Source organism: Oncorhynchus gorbuscha, linkage group LG03, assembly GCF_021184085.1.
Source record: "Oncorhynchus gorbuscha isolate QuinsamMale2020 ecotype Even-year linkage group LG03, OgorEven_v1.0, whole genome shotgun sequence".
NCBI classification, from domain to species: Eukaryota; Metazoa; Chordata; class Actinopteri; order Salmoniformes; family Salmonidae; genus Oncorhynchus; species Oncorhynchus gorbuscha.
The window spans coordinates 102,540,973-102,564,925 of NC_060175.1; the positions used below are offsets into that span (position 1 = coordinate 102,540,973).

The 23,953-nt window shown below is 48.5% G+C and overlaps 1 protein-coding gene across 1 annotated transcript in view; it reads left to right on the plus strand.

Moving 5' to 3' along the window:
* The window catches only part of LOC124032396 (CDK5 and ABL1 enzyme substrate 2-like), a 54,369-nt gene that overhangs the window by 26,241 nt on the left and 4,175 nt on the right, over positions 1–23,953 (plus strand). The window contains exons 3-6 of the mRNA XM_046344770.1: positions 4,325–4,402; positions 14,695–14,797; positions 17,305–17,470; positions 20,541–20,638. Coding sequence (XP_046200726.1) covers positions 4,325–4,402; positions 14,695–14,797; positions 17,305–17,470; positions 20,541–20,638 — 445 coding nt within the window. The remainder of the gene's footprint in view (positions 1–4,324; positions 4,403–14,694; positions 14,798–17,304; positions 17,471–20,540; positions 20,639–23,953) is intronic.

Below are 23,953 nucleotides of genomic sequence, written 5' to 3' on the forward strand. Positions count from 1 at the left end.
CCCAACAGAACACTCCGTCACCCAACAGAACACTCCGTCACCCAACAGAACACTCCGTCACCCAACAGAACACTCCGTCACCCAACAGAACACCCCGTCACCCAACAGAACACCCCGTCACCCAACAGAACACTCCGTCACCCAACAGAACACTCCGTCACCCAACAGAACACTCCGTCACACAACAGAACACTCCGTCACCCAACAGAACACTCCGTCACCCAACAGAACACTCCGTCACCCAACAGAACACTCCGTCACCCAACAGAACACTCCGTCACCCAACAGAACACTCCGTCACCCAACAGAACACTCCGTCACCCAACAGAACACTCCGTCACCCAACAGAACACTCCGTCACCCAACAGAACACTCCGTCACCCAACAGAACACTCCGTCACCCAACAGAACACTCCGTCACCCAACAGAACACTCCGTCACCCAACAGAACACTCAGTCACCCAACAGAACACTCAGTCACCCAACAGAACACTCAGTCACCCAACAGAACACTCAGTCACCCAACAGAACACTCAGTCACCCAACAGAACACTCAGTCACCCAACAGAACACTCAGTCACCCAACAGAACACTCAGTCACCCAACAGAACACTCAGTCACCCAACAGAACACTCAGTCACCCAACAGAACACTCAGTCACCCAACAGAACACTCAGTCACCCAACAGAACACTCAGTCACCCAACAGAACACTCAGTCACCCAACAGAACACTCAGTCACCCAACAGAACACTCAGTCACCCAACAGAACACTCAGTCACCCAACAGAACACTCAGTCACCCAACAGAACACTCAGTCACCCAACAGAACACTCAGTCACCCAACAGAACACTCAGTCACCCAACAGAACACTCAGTCACCCAACAGAACACTCAGTCACCCAACAGAACACTCAGTCACCCAACAGAACACTCAGTCACCCAACAGAACACTCAGTCACCCAACAGAACACTCAGTCACCCAACAGAACACTCCGTCATCCACAGTCACATACTGGCTATCTGTACTGCCAGACTGCCTGTTCCCTTGTCCCCAGGGCACTCTACGAACACACACACACACACACACACACACACACACACACACACACACACACACACACACACACACACACACACACACACACACACACACACACACACACACACACACACACACACACACACACACACACACACACACACACACACACACACACACACACAGTCATCTGGCTCCATGCCAGCTGAGAAACAAGAGTGCTATGTTTACCCTGTGCCCGTTATGAACCCACCAGGGCTCACTGGCATTGTTTTTACTTTTCCACTAGACTCTTTCCCATGTGGTGAAGGTTTTCAACTCGACTCTTTCCCATGCATGCTGGGCCTGGCAGTGAGGGTTTTCCACTTGAGATTGTGAGATCTGAGATAGAGGCCACAGCCATAAGGGTCCTGCTCAAAACTAGTGCACTAAATAGGGAAAACGGAGACATTTTCAAAACGATCTTAGTTTCCTTTTGACATTTGGCATATTACATTTACATTTAAGTCATTTAGCAGACGATAGATGAATGTGTATTATTGACAGATTAATTATGCATGTTTACAAGGTTCAAAAATGGAAACGACTCAAAGGGTGAAGCTTAGGTCTTCATTCTGAGTGGTGAAGGTTAGGTCATTCTGAGTGGTGAAGGTTAGGTCTTCATTCTGAGTGGTGAAGGTTAGGTCTTCATTCTGAGTGGTGAAGGTTAGGTCTTCATTCTGAGAGGTGAAGGTTAGGTCTTCATTCTGAGTGGTGAAGGTTAGGTCTTCATTCTGAGTGGTGAAGGTTAGGTCTTCATTCTGAGTGGTGAAGGTTAGGTCTTCATTCTGAGTGGTGAAGGTTAGGTCTTCATTCTGAGAGGTGAAGGTTAGGTCTTCATTCTGAGAGGTGAAGGTTAGGTCTTCATTCTGAGTGGTGAAGGTTAGGTCTTCATTCTGAGTGGTGAAGGTTAGGTCTTCATTCTGAGTGGTGAAGGTTAGGTCTTCATTCTGAGTGGTGAAGGTTAGGTCTTCATTCTGAGTGGTGAAGGTTAGGTCTTCATTCTGAGAGGTGAAGGTTAGGTCTTCATTCTGGGTGGTGAAGGTTAGTTCTTCATTCTGAGTGGTGAAGGTTAGGTCTTCATTCTGAGTGGTGAAGGTTAGGTCTTCATTCTGAGTGGTGAAGGTTAGGTCTTCATTCTGAGAGGTGAAGGTTAGGTCTTCATTCTGAGTGGTGAAGGTTAGGTCTTCATTCTGAGTGGTGAAGGTTAGGTCTTCATTCTGAGAGGTGAAGGTTAGGTCTTCATTCTGAGAGGTGAAGGTTAGGTCTTCATTCTGAGAGGTGAAGGTTAGGTCTTCATTCTGAGTGGTGAAGGTTAGGTCTTCATTCTGAGTGGTGAAGGTTAGGTCTTCATTCTGAGTGGTGAAGGTTAGGTCTTCATTCTGAGTGGTGAAGGTTAGGTCTTCATTCTGAGTGGTGAAGGTTAGGTCTTCATTCTGAGTGGTGAAGGTTAGGTCTTCATTCTGAGTGGTGAAGGTTAGGTCTTCATTCTGAGTGGTGAAGGTTAGGTCTTCATTCTGAGTGGTGAAGGTTAGGTCTTCATTCTGGGTGGTGAAGGTTAGGTCTTCATTCTGGGTGGTGAAGGTTAGGTCTTCATTCTGGGTGGTGAAGGTTAGGTCTTCATTCTGGGTGGTGAAGGTTAGTTCTTCATTCTGAGTGGTGAAGGTTAGGTCTTCATTCTGAGTGGTGAAGGTTAGGTCTTCATTCTGAGTGGTGAAGGTTAGGTCTTCATTCTGAGTGGTGAAGGTTAGGTCTTCATTCTGAGTGGTGAAGGTTAGGTCTTCATTCTGAGTGGTGAAGGTTAGGTCTTCATTCTGAGTGGTGAAGGTTAGGTCTTCATTCTGAGTGGTGAAGGTTAGGTCTTCATTCTGAGTGGTGAAGGTTAGGTCTTCATTCTGAGTGGTGAAGGTTAGGTCTTCATTCTGAGTGGTGAAGGTTAGGTCTTCATTCTGAGTGGTGAAGGTTAGGTCTTCATTCTGAGTGGTGAAGGTTAGGTCTTCATTCTGAGTGGTGAAGGTTAGGTCTTCATTCTGAGTGGTGAAGGTTAGGTCTTCATTCTGAGTGGTGAAGGTTAGGTCTTCATTCTGAGTGGTGAAGGTTAGGTCTTCATTCTGAGTGGTGAAGGTTAGGTCTTAATTCTGAGTGGTGAAGGTTAGGTCTTCATTCTGAGTGGTGAAGGTTAGGTCTTCATTCTGAGTGGTGAAGGTTAGGTCTTCATTCTGAGTGGTGAAGGTTAGGTCTTCATTCTGAGTGGTGAAGGTTAGGTCTTCATTCTGAGTGGTGAAGGTTAGGTCTTCATTCTGGGTGGTGAAGGTTAGGTCTTCATTCTGAGTGGTGAAGGTTAGTTCTTCATTCTGAGTGGTGAAGGTTAGTTCTTCATTCTGAGTGGTGAAGGTTAGGTCTTCATTCTGAGTGGTGAAGGTTAGGTCTTCATTCTGAGTGGTGAAGGTTAGGTCTTCATTCTGAGTGGTGAAGGTTAGGTCTTCATTCTGAGTGGTGAAGGTTAGGTCTTCATTCTGAGTGGTGAAGGTTAGGTCTTGAATATGGTGAATATTGGGGAATATGTGGAATATGGTGTGAAGTAGCAGCTCTGGCTCTGGGAATATGGTGTGAAGTAGCAGCTCTGGGAATATGGTGTGAAGTAGCAGCTCTGGCTCTGGGAATATGGTGTGAAGTAGCAGCTCTGGGAATATGGTGTGAAGTAGTAGCTCTGGGAATATGGTGTGAAGTAGTAGCTCTGGGAATATGGTGTGAAGTAGCAGCTCTGGGAATATGGTGTGAAGTAGTAGCTCTGGGAATATGGTGTGAAGTAGCAGCTCTGGGAATATGGTGTGAAGTAGCAGCTCTGGGAATATGGTGCGAAGTAGCAGCTCTGGGAATATGGTGCGAAGTAGCAGCTCTGGGAATATGGTGCGAAGTAGCAGCTCTGGTAACGTTAGCCGTTAGCCGTCTGATCCTGCAGCTGATACAGGTAGACATGCGAGGGCAGCACAACACACAGTGGCCTTGTTTCCACCTAGGTGTAGGACGTTGGCCTTTTTACCGCAGTTCAGTGGTAGCCTTCTACCCACCAGACTATTTCAGTGGTGCTGTGTTGACAAGCAGCGCACAGGTATAAATACTGCCGAAGTTGAGGTTTAGATGAAAGTCAAAAAGGTACAATTGCATGTCGTGCCAGACATCTCTCTCTCTCTCTCTCTCTCCCTCCCTAACATGTTGTTACTGTTGTTTTGTCTCTCTCCAGGATCGTGTTGATCTGTGCCAAGCGTTCTCTGTGTGCAGCCTTCTCAGTGTTACCCTATGGAGAGAGCTTTCACATCAGGTACAGTACGGCGCATTCTCTTCACACTACGCTGAGGCAGTGTGTCTCGTTCTATACTGTGCTGCTTCCGCACACCATTAAATAGCACAAACTCCGCTGTTCAGTCACATGATCACACTATTTTATGAGGCACTGAGCATTTATGTTCATTCACACAATGCTACTGGTTGCTGCTGGTATAGACTGCAAAACTATGCTAAATACAGTATGAACATCCATAATGCATTGCATCCTGTGACTGAGTCATGAATGCGCCCAGACACTGTTTTGTCCTGTCATCTATCTTGGAGTCCAGCTGTGTGTCACCCATTCCCACGTTCCTGGAGTCACAGACCTGCAAGCTAGGCCGTCGTCCTCTCCCCTCCCCCTCATCAGTCCTTCTCACCCCTCAGCTCTCTGTCCCCTCCTGGGGTCACCATGTGTCCCTGTGTCTCACCCCTCAGCTCTCTGTCCCCCCCCCCCCCCCCTGGGGACACCATGTGTCCCTGTGTCTCACCCATTCTCACCCCTCAGCTCTCTGTCCCCTCCTGGTGTCACATGTGTCCCTGTGTGTCACCCCTCTCCTCTCTCTCCTTAACCCCTCGCTCCCCTCGCTACCTCACAAAGCTACCTCGCAAAGCTACCTCGCATAGCTACCGCACAAAGCTACCTCACATAGCAATTGCACATAGCTCTCGCACAAAGCTACCTCACATAGCTCTCGTACAAAGCTACCGCACAAAGCTACCGCACAAAGCTACCGCACAAAGCTACCGCACAAAGCTACCTCACATAGCTCTCGCACATAGCTCTCGCACAAAGCTATCGCACAAAGCTATCGCACAAAGCTATCGCACAAAGCTCTCGCACAAAGCTATCGCACAAAGCTATCGCACATAGCTCTCGCACATAGCTACCGCACAAAGCTACCGCACAAAGCTATCGCACAAAGCTACCTCACATAGCTCTCGCACATAGCTCTCGCACAAAGCTATCGCACAAAGCTATCGCACATAGCTACCGCACAAAGCTACCTCACATAGCTCGCGCACAAAGCTACCTCACATATCTACAGCACAAAGCTACCTCACATAGCTACCGCACAAAGCTACCTCACATAGCTCTCGCACATAGCTCTCGCACATAGCTCTCGCACAAAGCTATCACACAAAGCTATCGCACAAAGCTATCGCACATAGCTACCGCACAAAGCTACCTCACATAGCTACCGCACAAAGCTACCTCACATAGCTCTCGCACATATGTCTCGCACAAAGCTCTCGCACAAAGCTCTCGCACATAGCTACCTCACATAGCTACCTCACATAGCTACCGCACAAAGCTACCTCACATAGCTCTCGCACATAGCTCTCGCACATAGCTCTCGCACAAAGCTCTCGCACAAAGCTATCGCACAAAGCTATCGCACAAAGCTATCGCACAAAGCTCTCGCACAAAGCTACCGCACAAAGCTACCTCACATAGCTCTCGCACATAGCTCTCGCACATAGCTATCGCACAAAGCTATCGCACATAGCTACCGCACAAAGCTACCTCACATATCTACAGCACAAAGCTACCGCACAAAGCTACCTCACATAGCTCTCGCACAAAGCTATCGCACAAAGCTACCGCACAAAGCTACCTCACATAGCTACCGCACAAAGCTACCTCACATAGCTCTCGCACATAGCTCTCGCACATAGCTCTCGCACATAGCTCTCGCACATAGCTCTCGCACAAAGCTCTCGCACAAAGCTCTCGCACAAAGCTCTCGCACAAAGCTACCGCACATAGCTACCTCACATAGCTACCGCACAAAGCTACCTCACATAGCTCTCGCACAAAGCTATCGCACAAAGCTGCAGGAAATCCAAATTGTCTTCCGTCTTTTTTTCTCTCTTAATCTGTCTCTGTTTCCCAATTAAACATATATATGCCATTTAGCAGACGCTTTTATCCAAAGCGACTTACAGTCATGTGTGCATACATTCTACGTATGGGTGGTCCCGGGGATCGAACCCACTACCCTGGCGTTACAAGCGCCATGCTCTACCAACTGAGCTACAGAAGGACCACAACATTCTGGGAACCTTTTAAAGAGCAGATTAAATGTGTTCTGGGAACCTTTTTAAAGAGCAGATTAAATGTGTTCTGGGAACCTTTTAAAGAACAGATCAAATATGTTCTGGGAACCTTTTTAAAGAACAGATCAAATATGTTCTGGGAACCTTTTTAAAGAGCAGATTAAATGTGTTCTGGGAACCTTTTAAAGAGCAGATTAAATGTGTTCTGGGAACCTTTTTAAAGAGCAGATTAAATGTGTTCTGGGAACGTTTTAAAGAACAGATTAAATGTGTTCTGGGAACCTTTTAAAGAGCAGATTAAATGTGTTCTGGGAACCTTTTTAAAGAACAGATTAAATGTGTTCTGGGAACCTTTTTAAAGAACAAATTAAATGTGTTCTGGGAACCTTTTTAAAGAACAGATGAAATGTGTTCTGGGAACGTTCTTGTAACATCAGGTGAATGTTTTATACAAACATTCTATAATCATCAGCACTACTTCACAGTTTTTGTGTCGTGAGAACGTTTGCCACAACCTAACCGAATGCTCTTACCAATTATGGTTTGCTGGGTAGGGAATGCTCTACGCTGACCTGCAAGGACTCCTCAAGCAGCCTCTATTGCCTGCATGCATGTCTCAGTCTCCTAAGGAGAGTGACATGAGAGAGAGAGCGGGACAGGGGATTGTCTTGAATTGGCTGTGCTGTACAGTAGGTGTCACTTCTATATAGAGCAGATACACTGCTAACCACAAACGGCAGCTACGTTATCTACAGAGAGCATTCTGAGCTAAGTAGGTCTGTGTTCCAAATGGTACCCTATATTCCCTGGTCAAAGGTAGTGCACTATATAGCGAATAGGGTGCCAGCCTTGGTCAAAGGTAGTGCACTATATAGCGAATAGGGTGCCAGCCTTGGTCAAAGGTAGTGCACTATATAGCGAATAGGGTGCCAGCCTTGGTCAAAGGTAGTGCACTATAAAGGGAATAGGGTGCCATTTGGGACCCCCGCCCCTAGGTCTCTCTTCATGGTGTGTTATCAGCTGCCTCAGCCTTCCTGTCTCATCCTGGCTGTATTTATTTTTACCTTTCGGCAAGTCACTTAGGAACAAATTCTTATTTTACAATGGCAGCCTACCGGGGAACAGTGGGGTTAGCTGCCTTGTTCAGGGGAACAGTGGGGTTAGCTGCCTTGTTCAGGGGAACAGTGGGGTTAGCTGCCTTGTTCAGGGGAACAGTGGGGTTAGCTGCCTTGTTCAGGGGAACAGTGGGGTTAGCTGCCTTGTTCAGGGGAACAGTGGGGTTAGCTGCCTTGTTCAGGGGAACAGTGGGGTTAGCTGCCTTGTTCAGGGGAACAGTGGGGTTAGATGCCTTGTTCAGGGGAACAGTGGGGTTAGCTGCCTTGTTCAGGGGAACAGTGGGGTTAGCTGCCTTGTTCAGGGGAACAGTGGGGTTAGCTGCCTTGTTCAGGGGAACAGTGGGGTTAGCTGCCTTGTTCAGGGGAACAGTGGGGTTAGCTGCCTTGTTCAGGGGGAAGAACAACAGATTTTCACCTTGTCAGCTCGGGGGATTCCATCTTGCAACCTTTCAGTTACTAGTCCAACGCTCTAACCACTAGACTACCTGCCTCTAACCACTAGGCTACCTGCCTCTAACCACTAGGTTACCTGCCTCTAACCACTAGGCCACCTGCCTCTAACCACTAGGCTACCTGTCTCTAACCACTAGGCTACCTGTCTCTAACCACTAGGCTACCTGCCTCTAACCACTAGGCTACCTGTCTCTAACCACTAGGCTACCTGCCTCTAACCACTAGGCTACCTGCCTCTAACCACTAGGCTACCTGCCTCTAACCACTAGGCTACCTGCCTCTAACCACTAGACTACCTGCCTCTAACCACTAGACTACCTGCCTCTAACCACTAGGCCACCTGCCTCTAACCACTAGGCCACCTGCCTCTAACCACTAGACTACCTGCCTCTAACCACTAGGCTACCTGCCTCTAACCACTAGACTACCTGCCTCTAACCACTAGGCTACCTGCCTCTAACCACTAGACTACCTGTCTCTAACCACTAGGCTACCTGCCTCTAACCACTAGGCTACCTGCCTCTAATCACTAGGCTACCTGCCTCTAACCACTAGGCTACCTGCCTCTAACCACTAGGCTACCTGCCTCTAACCACTAGGCTACCTGCCTCTAACCACTAGGCTACCTGCCTCTAACCACTAGGCTACCTGCCTCACTTGTCTTTATTATTACTCTACACTCTAACCACTAGGCTACCTGTCTCTAACCACAAGGCTACCTGCCTCTAACCACTAGGCTACCTGTCTCTAATCACTAGGCTACCTGCCTCTAACCACCAGGCTACCTGCCTCACTTGTCTTTATTATTACTCTACACTCTAACCACTAGGCTACCTGCCTCTAACCACTAGGCTACCTGCCTCTAACCACTAGGCTACCTGCCTCTAACCACTAGGCTACCTTGCCTCTAACCACTAGGCTACCTGCCTCTAACCACTAGGCTACCTGCCTCTAACCACTAGGCTACCTTGCCTCTAACCACTAGGCTATCTGCCTCTAACCACTAGGCTACCTTGCCTCTAACCACTAGGCTACCTGCCTCTAACCACTAGGCTACCTTGCCTCTAACCACTAGGCTACCTTGCCTCTAAACACTAGGCTACCTGCCTCTAACCACTAGGCTACCTTGCCTCTAACCACTAGGCTACCTGCCTCTAACCACTAGGCTACCTGCCTCTAACCACTAGGCTACCTGCCTCTAACCACTAGGCTACCTTGCCTCTAACCACTAGGCTATCTGCCTCTAACCACTAGGCTACCTGCCTCTAACCACTAGGCTACCTGCCTCTAATCACTAGGCTACCTGCCTCTAACCACTAGGCTACCTGCCTCTAATCACTAGGCTACCTGCCTCTAATCACTAGGCTACCTGCCTCTAATCACTAGGCTACCTGTCTCTAATCACTAGGCTACCTGCCTCTAATCACTAGGCTACCTGCCTCTAACCACTAGACTACCTGCCTCTAACCACTAGGCTACCTGCCTCTAACCACTAGGCTACCTGCCTCTAACCACTAGACTACCTGCCTCTAACCACTAGGCTACCTGCCTCTAACCACCAGGCTACCTGCCTCTAACCACCAGGCTACCTGCCTCTAACCACCAGGCTACCTGCCTCTAACCACTAGGCTACCTGCCTCTAACCACTAGGCTACCTGCCTCTAACCACTAGGCTACCTGCCTCTAACCACTAGGCTACCTGCCTCTAACCACTAGACTACCTGCCTCACTTGTCTTTATTATTTACAAACTTTGCTGTCACAACAACACATTATTTGCATGATACCTGTTCTGGCAATCTACTGTGTTCCCCGACCTGCTTAAACTGACACGAAAGCTAATAAAGCATAATACTTACGTCACTTGTACTTATGTCACCGTTAGCTAGCTGGCTGGCGAGATAGAAGTTAGCTGGCTGGCCGTAGCTAGCTGGCTGGCGAGATAGAGAAGTTAATCTGAATCTAATTCTCTAGTCTTCGATTACAGCACCTGCGGAAAGTATTCAGACCCCTTGACTTACACAATACCCCATAATGACATCACAATACCCCATAATGACATCACAATACCCCATGATGACTTACACAATACCCCATAATGACATCACAATACCCCATAATGACATCACAATACCCCATGATGACATCACAATACCCCATAATGACATCACAATACCCCATAATGACATCACAATACCCCATAATGACATCACAATACCCCATGATGACATCACAATACCCCATAATGACATCACAATACCCCCTAAATGACAAAGCGAAAACAGCAATACCTTACTTACATAAGTATTCAGACCCTTTGCTATGAGACTCGAAATTGAGCTCAGGTGCATCCTGTTCCCATTGATCATCCTTGAGATGTTTCTACAACTTGATTGGAGTCCATCTGTGGTAAATTCAATTGATTGGGACATGATATGGAAAAGCAAACACCTGTCTATATATAAGGTCCCACAGTTGACAGTGCATGTCACAGCAAAAACCAAGCCATGAGGTCCAAGGAATTGTCCGTGGAGCACCGAGACAGGATTGTGTCGAGGCACAGATCTGGGGAAGGGTACCAAAACATGTCTGCAGCATTGAAGGTCCCCAAGAACAGAGTTGCCTCCATCATTCTTAAATGGAAGAAATTTGGGACCACCAAGACTCTTCCTAGAGCTGGTCAAACTGAGCGATCTGTGAAGGGCCTGATGGTCCCTCCGACAGAGCTCTAGAGTTCCTCCTTTGTGGAGATGGGAGAACTTTCCAAAAGGACAACCATCTCTGCAGCACTCCACCAATCAGACCTTTTATGGTAGAGTGGCCAGACGGAAGCCACACCTCAGTAAAAGACACATGACAGCCCGCTTGGACTTTGCCAAAAGGCACCTAATGGACTCTCAGACCATGAGAAACAAGATTCTGATAAAGTGCTTGAACACATACATGTATCAAGTAACCGGAGCCCACGGCTTTTCATCTTCGACACGACCTGAAACCATGGGGTATTGTGATGTCATTATGGGGTATTGCATTATGGGGTATTGTGATGTCATTATGGGGTATTGTGATGTCATTATGGGGTATTGTGATGTCACAATACCTAGGATAGGATAAGTAATCCTTCTCACCCCCCCCCCCCTTTAAGATTTAGAAGCACTATTGTAAAGTGACTGTTCCACTGGATGTCATAAGGTGAATGCACCAATTTGTAAGTCGCTCTGGATAAGAGCGTCTGCTAAATGACTTAAATGTAAATGTAAATTATGGGGTATTGTGATGTCATTATGGGGTATGAGGTTTCCTGGTCCTTGGGCAGGGGATGAAATGTAATTTGCCTACCAGCATTTTAAAAGAAGTGGTTAGTTAGCTAGTTGAAGAAAGTCAATTTGGAAGCAGCTCTTTGGCTGATAATCGTGACGATTCCATGCGACAGTTTATCTGTTTCTGCAAACATTTTTATGTTTAGAATCAAAGTGTTTTTAGGTGCGATAAAGTTTTGTTGATTGAGACGACGCGGAAGTATGTTAAAAAAAAAATGGCCGCCCTAAAAGAAGTGATGCCGAAGCGCTGGTATTTTACCCAATAAATGATTGGGAATTTATATATATATATGAGAGAGAGAGAGTAGTGCAACTCTTTGTGTTTATTCGCCGTTATCTCTACACTAAATAATGTTCTCTGGTTTTTATTTTAAAAAATGACCAACCAAGCAAATCCCCAAATCTTTTTTTTTTTTGTCTGAAAATAAAGAATAATACAGCCGTTGTCAGGTTGAAGTAGACCATTTAACAGTCAAGTAAAAAGGAGTCCCCTGCGGCTGTGCCTGACTCGGGGCCACGGCCACGTTAAGACCTGCCGCGTTTATCTATCATAATGCACATGGCGCTGCAGTTTCTCTAGAGAGAAATCAGATCGTGGCCGAACGGTGGGATGTGGTTTCCAATGGGACAATGTTCTACAAGGTTTACAACGGAACACGTGATAATTAACTACAATGACCATAATCCATTGTGTGACCACTTGTCCGGGTCTGTTTATTTTATGCTCCATGAGAGACACGATCAAGAGGGGTAAACCGAGAACAGTTGCTTCTCTAGGTGTTGCCATTCGGCAGTCATAAAAGCCTTATTTACTTCGATTAATTACAGAAATTGTGGTTTTTGTCAGACAACATAGACAGCAGCTTGGAATTAAATAATGAAGTCAAAACAAAACAAGTGTAATATACAAAACAACTAAAATATGCTAATATATATATATATATATAATATAATATATATAATAATAATATATATAATAATATATATAATATAGCTGATGGTTAATTAATGGACAGTGACTATCGCCATGGGACTTTTCTTAATGGTTTTGTTCTGTGTTTACAGCAGTCAACTCACATAATGAAGTCGTGATATTTTTTCTCCGTTTTTATAATTAAACCGAAGCCAAGTCGTCCTCAAAAAGCACTAATCGCTCCGCACTAGTAGGGCATACTGCCCGACAGATTATACTACTGTACAACTGTCTGCCATCATGAATAATGAATGGTGATCTGCCTAGTCTAGGAAGAGCTCCACTTTGAAGTTCTTCCCCCATCAAAAAACATGGTCCAGGCTATCATAACTCCAGACATCATTTAACGACCATAACCTCTCTCCTGTGTCTGGAACTCTCTCTCTGTCTCTCCTGTGTCTGGAACGCTCTCTCTGTCTCTCTCCTGTGTCTAGAACGCTCTCTCTGTCTCTCTCCTGTGTCTGGAACTCTCTCTCTGTCTCTCTCCTGTGTATGGAACGCTCTCTCTCTCTCTCCTGTGTCTGGAACGCTCTCTCTCTCTCTCCTGTGTCTGGAACGCTCTCTCTCTCTCTCTCCTGTGTCTGGAACTCTCTCTCTGTCTCTCTCCTGTGTCTGGAACGCTCTCTCTCTCTCTCCTGTGTCTGGAACGCTCTCTCTGTCTCTCTCCTGTGTCTGGAACGCTCTCTCTGTCTCTCTCCTGTGTCTGGAACTCTCTCTGTCTCTCTCCTGTGTCTGGAACGCTCTCTCTCTCTCTCCTGTGTCTGGAACGCTCTCTCTGTCTCTCCTGTGTCTGGAACGCTCTCTCTCTCTCTCCTGTGTCTGGAACGCTCTCTCTGTCTCTCCTGTGTCTGGAACGCTCTCTCTGTCTCTCCTGTGTCTGGAACGCTCTCTCTCTCTCTCTCTCCTGTGTCTGGAACGCTCTCTCTGTCTCTCCTGTGTCTGGAACGCTCTCTCTCTCTCTCTCCTGTGTCTGGAACGCTCTCTCTGTCTCTCCTGTGTCTGGAACGCTCTCTCTGTCTCTCCTGTGTCTGGAACGCTCTCTCTCTGTCTCTCTCCTGTGTCTGGAACGCTCTCTCTCTGTCTCTCCTGTGTCTGGAACGCTCTCTCTGTCTCTCCTGTGTCTGGAACTCTCTCTCTGTCTCTCCTGTGTCTGGAACGCTCTCTCTGTCTCTCCTGTGTCTGGAACGCTCTCTGTCTCTCCTGTGTCTGGAACTCTCTCTCTGTCTCTCCTGTGTCTGGAACTCTCTCTCTGTCTCTCCTGTGTCTGGAACGCTCTCTCTGTCTCTCCTGTCTGGAACTCCTGTGTCTGGAACGCTCTCTCTGTCTCTCCTGTGTCTGGAACTCTCTCTCTGTCTCTCCTGTGTCTGGAACGCTCTCTCTGTCTCTCCTGTGTCTGGAACTCTCTCTGTCTCTCTCCTGTGTCTGGAACGCTCTCTCTGTCTCTCCTGTGTCTGGAACTCTCTCTCTGTCTCTCCTGTGTCTGGAACTCTCTCTCTGTCTCTCCTGTGTCTGGAACTCTCTCTCTGTCTCTCCTGTGTCTGGAACTCTCTCTCTGTCTCTCTCCTGTGTCTGGAACGCTCTCTCTGTCTCTCCTGTGTCTGGAACGCTCTCTCTGTCTCTCCTGTGTCTGGAACTCTCTCTCTGTCTCTCCTGTGTCTGGAACTCTCTCTCTGTCTCTCTCCTGTGTCTGGAACCTGTGTCTCTCTGTGTCTGAACTCTCTCTCTGTCTCTCCTGTGTCTGGAACTCTCTCTCTGTCTCTCCTGTGTCTGGAACTCTCTCTGTCTCTCCTGTGTCTGGAACTCTCTCTCTGTCTCTCCTGTGTCTGGAACTCTCTCTCTCTCTCCTGTGTCTGGAACGCTCTCTCTGTCTCTCCCTGTGTCTGGAACGCTCTCTCTGTCTCTCCTGTGTCTGGAACTCTCTCTCTCTCCTGTGTCTGGAACTCTCTCTCTGTCTCTCCTGTGTCTGGAACTCTCTCTCTGTCTCTCTCCTGTGTCTGGAACGCTCTCTGTCTCTGCTGTCTGAACTCTTTCATGGAGCTCTCCTCTCCCATTAGTGCCTGTTAAATGCTATGGGACTGGTGGGGCTCTAAAGTAATTCTCATCTCTCATTCTCTCTCCTCATCTTTATTCTCTCTCTGACACTCTCTCTCTTTTATCCACTTTCTCTTTCTGTCTGTCTCATCTCTCTCTCTCTCTCTCTCTCTCTCTTCTCTCTCTCTCTCTCTCTCTCTCTCTCTCTCACCTTTCTCTCTCTCTCTCACCTTTCTCTCTCTCTCTCTCACCTTTCTCTCTCTCTCTCTCTCTCTCTCTCTCTCTCTCTCTCTCTCTCTCTCTCTCTCTCTCTCTCTCTCTCTCCCTCCCCACAGTGACTCCAAGTTGGACAGGTGTAGGCATTCATCAGGGAACATCTCTACCAGTCTGGAGATGATGCCTGGACTAGAAGGGTTCGAACTGGAGCCCTACGGCAAGGTACTGGACACACTGTACTTATCCTCCTGAGGAACCCCCCCAAAAAAAAGGAGGTTTGGGATTTATTTGTGCTTTTTTTCATATCACATAAATGTTTGAGCTGAAAGAAAACATGTCAATGTTGTTCTTTATGATGCATCTTCTATTGTAAGTGCAAAATGTTCCACAGTCATTAGGACATAAATACTGTACAGTTTGAATTAAGACACAGAGATTTGTTTAAAGTGGAACTGATAGTGTTTCAGCAACATGAAAATCTCAGTAAAACCTGCTCATGTCATTTTATTTTCATCAAACTAGCTACTTCTAAACACAAATGAGAGAACACCTCACTCTGACCATTTTACTCTCCGTAGCAGAGCTGGTTAGGATGTTACCATGTTATCTAGAACATTCTTGACTAACGATTACTTTTTTTTGTGTTGCTGTCAGTTTACTGACAATCGGTCATATTCAACGGGTAGATAAGCTGGATAACAGTCGTTCAAGTTTAGCATAGCTAGCTAGCAAAGTGATTCACATTTTTGCTAGCTAAAACCAAATGACACCTGCATCTCTAGCTGTGTAGCCAATGAAAAACAATAGGAGGGGGGGGAAGGTCAGTCACTCCTCCAATGACATGACATCCTCCTAGCAGCTAGCTACCTAGCTATCGAGCTAATGTTAGGCTCCTTGCAGTGCCTTAGACCGCTGCGCCACTCGGGAGGCTCCGGAATTTGATATTTTTGACTGATTGTCTGTTTCATATCTGTAACGTAGTTAAAACGCTGTCGGTTCCACTTTGAATCACTGAACACTACCGGCGCTTTTAGAACCAGGCTTGTAATTTAGTGGAGATTTTAGCATGTAAATCTTGGTAGGGCAAATCAACAAATTAAATGGGATACATGCCTGCACAGCCACTACACAACACAACACAACACTAAACAATACATGAATTGCACTATAACGGAGACAAGCGGTGCCCACAATCTGTTAGGGCCTACATAAAGCTGTTAGGGCCTACATAAAGCTGTTAGGGCCTACATAAAGCTGTTAGGGCCTACATAAAGCTGTTAGGGCCTACATAAAGCTGTTAGGGCCTACATAAAGCTGTTAGGGCCTACATAAAGCTGTTAGGGGGGAGTTGAATCATGATGACGTCATTGATCTTCAGGTCGCACCTCTAGAAAGAGGCTGGATTTACAATTCTGAGTTGGATGACGGTTCAGCTGTGGTTGCTCTGTAGCCGGCCATGTCAGCGCTGTGGTTGCTCTGTAGCCGGCCATGTCAGCGCTGTGGTTGCTCTGTAGCTGGCCGTGTCAGCGCTGTGGTTGCTCTGTAGCCGGCCGTGTCAGCGCTGTGGTTGCTCTTTAGCCGGCCGTGTCAGCGCTGTGGTTGCTCTGTAGCCGGCCGTATCAGCGCTGTGGTTGCTCTGTAGCCGGCCGTGTCAGCGCTGTGGTTGCTCTGTAGCCGGCCGTGTCAGCGCTGTGGTTGCTCTGTAGCCGGCCGTGTCAGCGCTGTGGTTGCTCTGTAGCCGGCCGTGTCAGCGCTGTGGTTGCTCTGTAGCCGGCCGTATCAGCGCTGTGGTTGCTCTGTAGCTGGCCGTGTCAGCGCTGTGGTTGCTCTGTAGCTGGCTGTGTCAGCGCTGTGGTTGCTCTGTAGCTGGCCGTGTCAGCGCTGTGGTTGCTCTGTAGCTGGCCGTGTCAGCGCTGTGGTTGCTCTGTAGCTGGCTGTGTCAGAGCTGTGGTTGCTCTGTAGCTGGCCGTGTCAGCGCTGTGGTTGCTCTGTAGCTGGCCGTGTCAGCGCTGTGGTTGCTCTGTAGCTGGCCGTGTCAGCGCTGTGGTTGCTCTGTAGCTGGCTGTGTCAGAGCTGTGGTTGCTCTGTAGCTGGCTGTGTCAGAGCTGTGGTTGCTCTGTAGCTGGCCGTGTCAGCGCTGTGGTTGCTCTGTAGCTGGCCGTGTCAGCGCTGTGGTTGCTCTGTAGCTGGCCGTGTCAGCGCTGTGGTTGCTCTGTAGCTGGCCGTGTCAGCGCTGTGGTTGCTCTGTAGCCGGCCGTGTCAGCGCTGTGGTTGCTCTGTAGCTGGCCGTGTCAGCGCTGTGGTTGCTCTGTAGCTGGCCGTGTCAGTGCTGTGGTTGCTCTGTAGCTGGCCGTGTCAGTGCTGTGGTTGCTCTGTAGCTGGCCGTGTCAGCGCTGTGGTTGCTCTGTAGCTGGCCGTGTCAGCGCTGTGGTTGCTCTGTAGCTGGCCGTGTCAGGGCTGTGGTTGCTCTGTAGCTGGCCGTGTCAGCGCTGTGGTTGCTCTGTAGCTGGCCGTGTCAGCGCTGTGGTTGCTCTGTAGCCGGCCGTGTCAGCGCTGTGGTTGCTCTGTAGCCGGCCGTATCAGCGCTGTGGTTGCTCTGTAGCTGGCTGTGTCAGAGCTGTGCAACAAAATAGGAAAAATGCCAAGGGGGATGAATACTTTTGCAAGGCACTGTAATTGATTGATTGATTGGTTTATTTACTGACTGGTTGATTGATCTTCCTCCATAGACGGTGTCATATGCCCAGTTTCTGTACCCGACCAACGCCCTGGTCCGTCAGAAGACCCCCTCGGTGGACATTACCCTCCAGGTGCCCCTCAACCAGGTGACCCGGAACAGTAACCCCAGAAACTACACCCCAACCAGGCTAAACTGCAACGTGGGACTGGATCTGGGTAAGAACCCCAAAACGACACCTTAACTCCCAACGTGGGAATGGAATTTTTAATATTTATTTAATCAGGTTGTAATAAGGTGAAAATTCTTAGTCCATTAGAGGGAGCTATTACCATGTAGTGGACTGAGTGCACATGCTGTCCACAGGGATATGAACGGGTATACTGTGGGTCTGTCTGTGGTGCTCTGCCTTGATGTGCTGTCCTGTGGAGCAGCAGCTCTGTTTACTGAAGCTTCAGAGACAGTAATACTAATATACAGGGTAATTATACAGAGCCATCGAAAAAGTATTCAGACCCCTTGGCTATTTCCACATTTTGTTACGTTACAGCCTTATTCTGAAAAAATAAATGTCCCTCATCAATCTACACACAATACCCCATAATGACATCACAATACCCCATAATGACATCACAATACCCCATAATGACATCACAATACCCCGTAATGACATCACAATACACCGTAATGACATCACAATACACCGTAATGACATCACTATACCCCGTAATGACATCACTATACCCCGTAATGACATCACAATACCCCGTAATGACATCACTATACCCCGTAATGACATCACAATACCCCGTAATGACATCACAATACCCCGTAATGACATCACAATACACCGTAATGACATCACAATACACCGTAATGACATCACTATACCCCGTAATGACATCACAATACACCGTAATGACATCACTATACCCCGTAATGACATCACTATACCCCGTAATGACATCACAATACCCCGTAATGACATCACAATACCCCGTAATGACATCACAATACCCCGTAATGACATCACAATACCCCGTAATGACATCACAATACCCCGTAATGACATCACAATACCCCATAATGACATCACAATACCCCATAATGACATCACAATACCCCATAATGACATCACTATACCCCATAATGACATCACTATACACCATAATGACATCACTATACCCCATAATGACATCACTATACCCCATAATGACATCACAATACCCCATAATGACATCACAATACCCCATAATGACAAAACAAAAACAGGTTTTTAGACATGTTTGCTAATTCATCAAATAAATAAAAACGGAAATATGACATTTACATAAGTATTCAGACCTTTTACTCAGTACTTTGTTGAAGCACCTTTGGCAGTGATTACAGCCTTGAGTCTTCTTTAGTATGACGCTACAAACTTGGCACACCTGTATTTGGGGAGTTTTTCCCATTCTTCTCTGCAGATCCTCTCAAGTTCTGTCAGGTTGGACAGGGAGTGTCGCTGCACAGCTGTTTTCAGGTCTCTCCAGAGATGTTCGATCGGGTTCAAGTCCAGGCTCTGGCTGGGCCACTCAAGGACATTCAGAAACTTGTACTGATGCCACTCCTGCGTTGTCTTGGCTGTGCGCTTTGGGTCGTTGTCCTGTTGGTAGGAGAACCTTCGCCCCAGTCTGAGGTCCTGAGCGCTCTGGAGCAGGTTTTCATCAAGGATGTCTCTGTACTTTGCTCCTTTCATCTTTGCCTCGATCCTGACTAGTCTCCCAGTCCCTGCTGCTGAAAAAACATCCCCACAACATGATGCTGCCACCACCATGCTTCACCTTAGGGATGGTGCCATGTTTCTTCCAGACGTGACTCTTCGCATTCGAGCCAAAGAGTTAAATCTTAGTTTCATCAGACCAGAGAATCTTGTTTCTACAAGTGGTCTGTCATGTGCCTTTTACTGAGGAATGGTTTGTGTCTGGCCACTCTACCATATAGGCCTGATTGGTGGAGTGCTGCAGAGATGGTTGTCCTTCTGGAAGATCTCCACAGAGGAACTCTATAGCTCTGTCAGAGTGACCCTCGGGTTCTTGGTCACCTCCCTGACCAAGGCCATTCTCCCCCGATTGCTCAGTTTGGCCAGGTGGCCAGCTCTAAAAAGAGTATTGGTGGTTACAAACTTCTTCCATTTAAGAATGATGGAGGCCACTGTGTTCCTGGGGAACTTTAATGCTGCAGAAATGTTTTGGTACCCTTCCCCAGATCTGTGCCTCGACACAATCCTGTCTTGGAGCTCTACGGACAATTACTTTGACCTCATGGCTTTGTTTTTGCTCTGACATGCACTGTCAACTGTGGGACCTTATATAGACAGGTGTGTGCTTTTCCAAATCATGTCCAATCAATTGAATTCACCACAGGTGGACTCTAATCAAGTTGGAGAAACATCTTGTGACGCACTTAGGCGTAGTGTCTCTTAGTCTCTTCCCTCTGGGACTGCTGTCCTGTCTCTTCCCCCTGGGACTGCTGTCCTGTCTCTTCCCCCTGGAACTGGTGTCCTGTCTCTTTCCCCCTGGGACTGCTGTCCTGTCTCTTTCCCCCGGGGACTGCTGTCCTGTCTCTTCCCCCTGGGACTGCTGTGCTGTCTCTTCCCCCTGGGACTGCTGTCCTGTCTCTTCCCCCTGGGACTGCTGTCCTGTCTCTTCCCCCTGGGACTGCTGTCCTGTCTCTTCCCCCTGGGACTGCTGTCCTGTCTCTTCCCCCTGGGACTGCTGTCCTGTCTCTTCCCCCCTGGGACTGCTGTCCTGTCTCTTTCCCCCTGGGACTGCTGTCCTGTCTCTTCCCCCTGGGACTGCTGTCCTGTCTCTTCCCCCTGGGACTGCTGTCCTGTCTCTTTCCCCCTGGGACTGCGGTCCTGTCTCTTCCCTCTGGGACTGCGGTCCTGTCTCTTCCCCCTGGGACTGCTGTCCTGTCTCTTCCCTCTGGGACTGCTGTCCTGTCTCTTCCCTCTGGCCAGCAGATAGACCCAGAGAGGTGAACCTGGTCCTTCTGACCCAGAGACCCATGCTGTAATTATTTGGTTGTAACTTTGGGTAGAGCAGACGTTTCTATATATTTGTGTTAGCTACATTTGCAACATAACTCCGCCAGTCCTCTTTATGATATCATTTACAAAGATTATACTTTTTTTTTATTTTTTTTTATTGAAAAATGTTTTGTTTTTTTATCAATTAGTATATTTTGAGTGTAACCACTGTGTATGAATGTTTTATGTATCTACTTGTACGTTTCTGTCCTCTCCAGGTGTGGATGAGGCATTAGACTATGACCCCAACCTTCTGAGTGACCCCCAGTGGCCTTGTGGGAAACACAAGAGAGTCCTGATCTTCGCTTCATACATGGTGAGAGAGAAAGAGAGAGACACACACACTGTCACGTTCGTCATGACGATGAGACCAAGGCGCAGCGCGAGATGAATACATTATTTTATTATTTTTTATTTTTTTTACATTTCTTTTACTTTTATTAAAACGAAGAACACTTAAAACTAACAAAATAACAAAACAAACGTGAAGCCTGAAACACAAGTGCTGACATGCAACTACACATAGACATAACAACCCACAAAATAACCAAGGAATATGGCTACCTAAATATGGTTCCCAATCGGAGACAACGATAAACAGCTGCCTCTGATTGGTTCTCAATCTAGACAACCATAGACATATAAACTCCTCGACTAGGGAAAAACCCCATAAACATCCCAAAAACCCTAGACAATACAAACCACCCTTGTATTGTCCCTAGACAATACAAAAAGCCCTAGACTAGAAAAACCCCTAGACAATAGAAACCACCCTCGTCCACACCCTGACCTAAAGAAATAATAAAGAAAACGAGGATAACTAAGGTCAGGGCGTGACACACACCTTATTTTCACCTTATACACGGTGAGAGAGAGAGATGGGGGGTGGATGGAGAGAGAGAGATGGGGGTGGATGGAGAGTGAGAGATGGGGGTGGATGGAGAGAGAGAGATGGGGGTGGATGGAGAGAGAGAGATGAGGGAGGAGAGAGAATGAGAGCTGGAGGGAGGAGAGAGAATGAGAGCTGGAGGGAGGAGAGAGAATGAGAGCTGGAGGGAGGAGAGAGAATGAGAGCTGGAGGGAGGAGAGAGAATGAGAGCTGGAGGGAGGAGAGAGAATGAGAGCTGGGGAGAGAGAATGAGAGATGGGGAGAGAGAATGAGAGATGGGGAGAGAGAATGAGAGCTGGAGGGAAGAGAGAGAATGAGAGATGGGGAGAGAGAGAATGAGAGATGGGGAGAGAGAGAATGAGAGCTGGGGAGAGAGAGAATGAGAGATGGGGAGAGAGAGAATGAGAGATGGGGAGAATGAGAGATGGGGAGGAGGAGAGAGAATGAGAGCTGGGGAGGAGGAGAGAGGGAATGAGAGATGGGGAGGAGGAGAGAGGGAATGAGAGATGGGGAGGAGGAGAGAGGGAATGAGAGATGGGGAGGAGGAGAGGGAATGAGAGATGGGGAGGAGGAGAGAGAATGAGAGATGGGGAGGAGGAGAGAGGGAATGAGAGATGGGGAGGAGGAGAGGGAATGAGAGATGGGGAGGAGGAGAGGGAATGAGAGATGGGGAGAGAGAATGAGAGATGGGGAGAGAGAGAATGAGAGCTGGAGGGAAGAGAGAGAATGAGAGATGGGGAGAGAGAGAATGAGAGATGGGGAGAGAGAGAATGAGAGCTGGGGAGAGAGAGAATGAGAGATGGGGAGAGAGAGAATGAGAGATGGGGAGAATGAGAGATGGGGAGGAGGAGAGAGAATGAGAGCTGGGGAGGAGGAGAGAGGGAATGAGAGATGGGGAGGAGGAGAGAGGGAATGAGAGATGGGGAGGAGGAGAGGGAATGAGAGATGGGGAGGAGGAGAGAGAATGAGAGATGGGGAGGAGGAGAGATGGGGAGAGCTGGGGAGGAGGAGAGATGGGGAGGAGGAGAGGGAATGAGAGATGGGGAGGAGGAGAGAGAATGAGAGATGGGGAGGAGGAGAGATGGGGAGAGCTGGGGAGGAGGAGAGATGGGGAGGAGGAGAGGGAATGAGAGATGGGGAGGAGGAGAGAGAATGAGAGATGGGGAGGAGGAGAGAGAATGAGAGATGGGGAGGAGGAGAGATGGGGAGAGCTGGGGAGGAGGAGAGATGGGGAGGAGGAGAGGGAATGAGAGATGGGGAGGAGGAGAGAGAATGAGAGATGGGGAGGAGGAGAGATGGGGAGAGAGAGAGGAGGAGAGAATGAGAGATGGAGAGAGAGAGAGGAGGAGAGATGGGGAGGAGGAGAGAGAGAATGAGAGATGGGGAGGAGGAGAGAGAATGAGAGATGGGGAGGAGGAGAGAGAATGAGAGATGGGGAGGAGGAGAGGGAATGAGAGATGGGGAGGAGGAGAGATGGGGAGGAGGAGAGATGGGGAGGAGGAGAGATGGGGAGGAGGAGAGAGAATGAGAGATGGGGAGGAGGAGAGATGGGGAGGAGGAGAGATGGGGAGGAGGAGAGATGGGGAGGAGGAGAGAGAATGAGAGATGGGGAGGAGGAGAGATGGGGAGGAGGAGAGATGGGGAGGAGGAGAGAGGAGGAGAGATGGGGAGGAGGAGAGATGGGGAGGATGAGAGATGGGGAGGAGGAGAGAGAATGAGAGATGGGGAGGAGGAGATGGGGAGGATGAGAGATGGGGAGGAGGAGAGATGGGGAGGAGGAGAGATGGGGAGGAGGAGAGATGGGGAGGAGGAGAGAGAATGAGAGATGGGGAGGAGGAGAGATGGGGAGGAGGAGAGATGGGGAAAATGAGAGATGGGGAGGAGGAGAGAGAGAATGAGAGATGGGGAGGAGGAGAGATGGGGAGAGAGGAGGAGAGAATGGGGATGGAGAGAGAGAGAGGAGGAGAGATGGGGAGGAGGAGAGAGAGAATGAGAGATGGGGAGGAGGAGGAGAATGAGAGATGGGGAGGAGGAGAGAGAATGAGAGATGGGGAGGAGGAGAGGGAATGAGAGATGGGGAGGAGGAGATGGGGAGGAGGAGAGATGGGGAGGAGGAGAGATGGGGAGGAGGAGAGAGAATGAGAGATGGGGAGGAGGAGAGATGGGGAGGAGGAGAGATGGGGAGGAGGAGAGATGGGGAGGAGGAGAGAGAATGAGAGATGGGGAGGAGGAGAGATGGGGAGGAGGAGAGATGGGGAGGAGGAGAGAGAGGAGAGATGGGGAGGAGGAGAGATGGGGAGGATGAGAGATGGGGAGGAGGAGAGAGAATGAGAGATGGGGAGGAGGAGAGATGGGGAGGATGAGAGATGGGGAGGAGGAGAGATGGGGAGGAGGATGGGGAGGAGGAGAGATGGGGAGGAGGAGAGAGAATGAGAGATGGGGAGGAGGAGAGATGGGGAGGAGGAGAGATGGGGAAAATGAGAGATGGGGAGGAGGAGAGAGAGAATGAGAGATGGGGAGGAGGAGAGATGGGGAGGGAGAGATGGGGAGGGAGAGATGGGGAGGAGGAGAGATGGGGAGGAGGAGAGATGGGGAGGAGGAGAGATGGGGAGGGAGAGATGGGGAGGAGGAGGTATTTAGCTGCATTGTTAGTCTCCACTCCCTTCCTATTTCACTGTTAGATTAGTTTGTATTGTTGTGAATTGTTAGATATTACTGCACTGTTGGAGCTCAAAACACAAG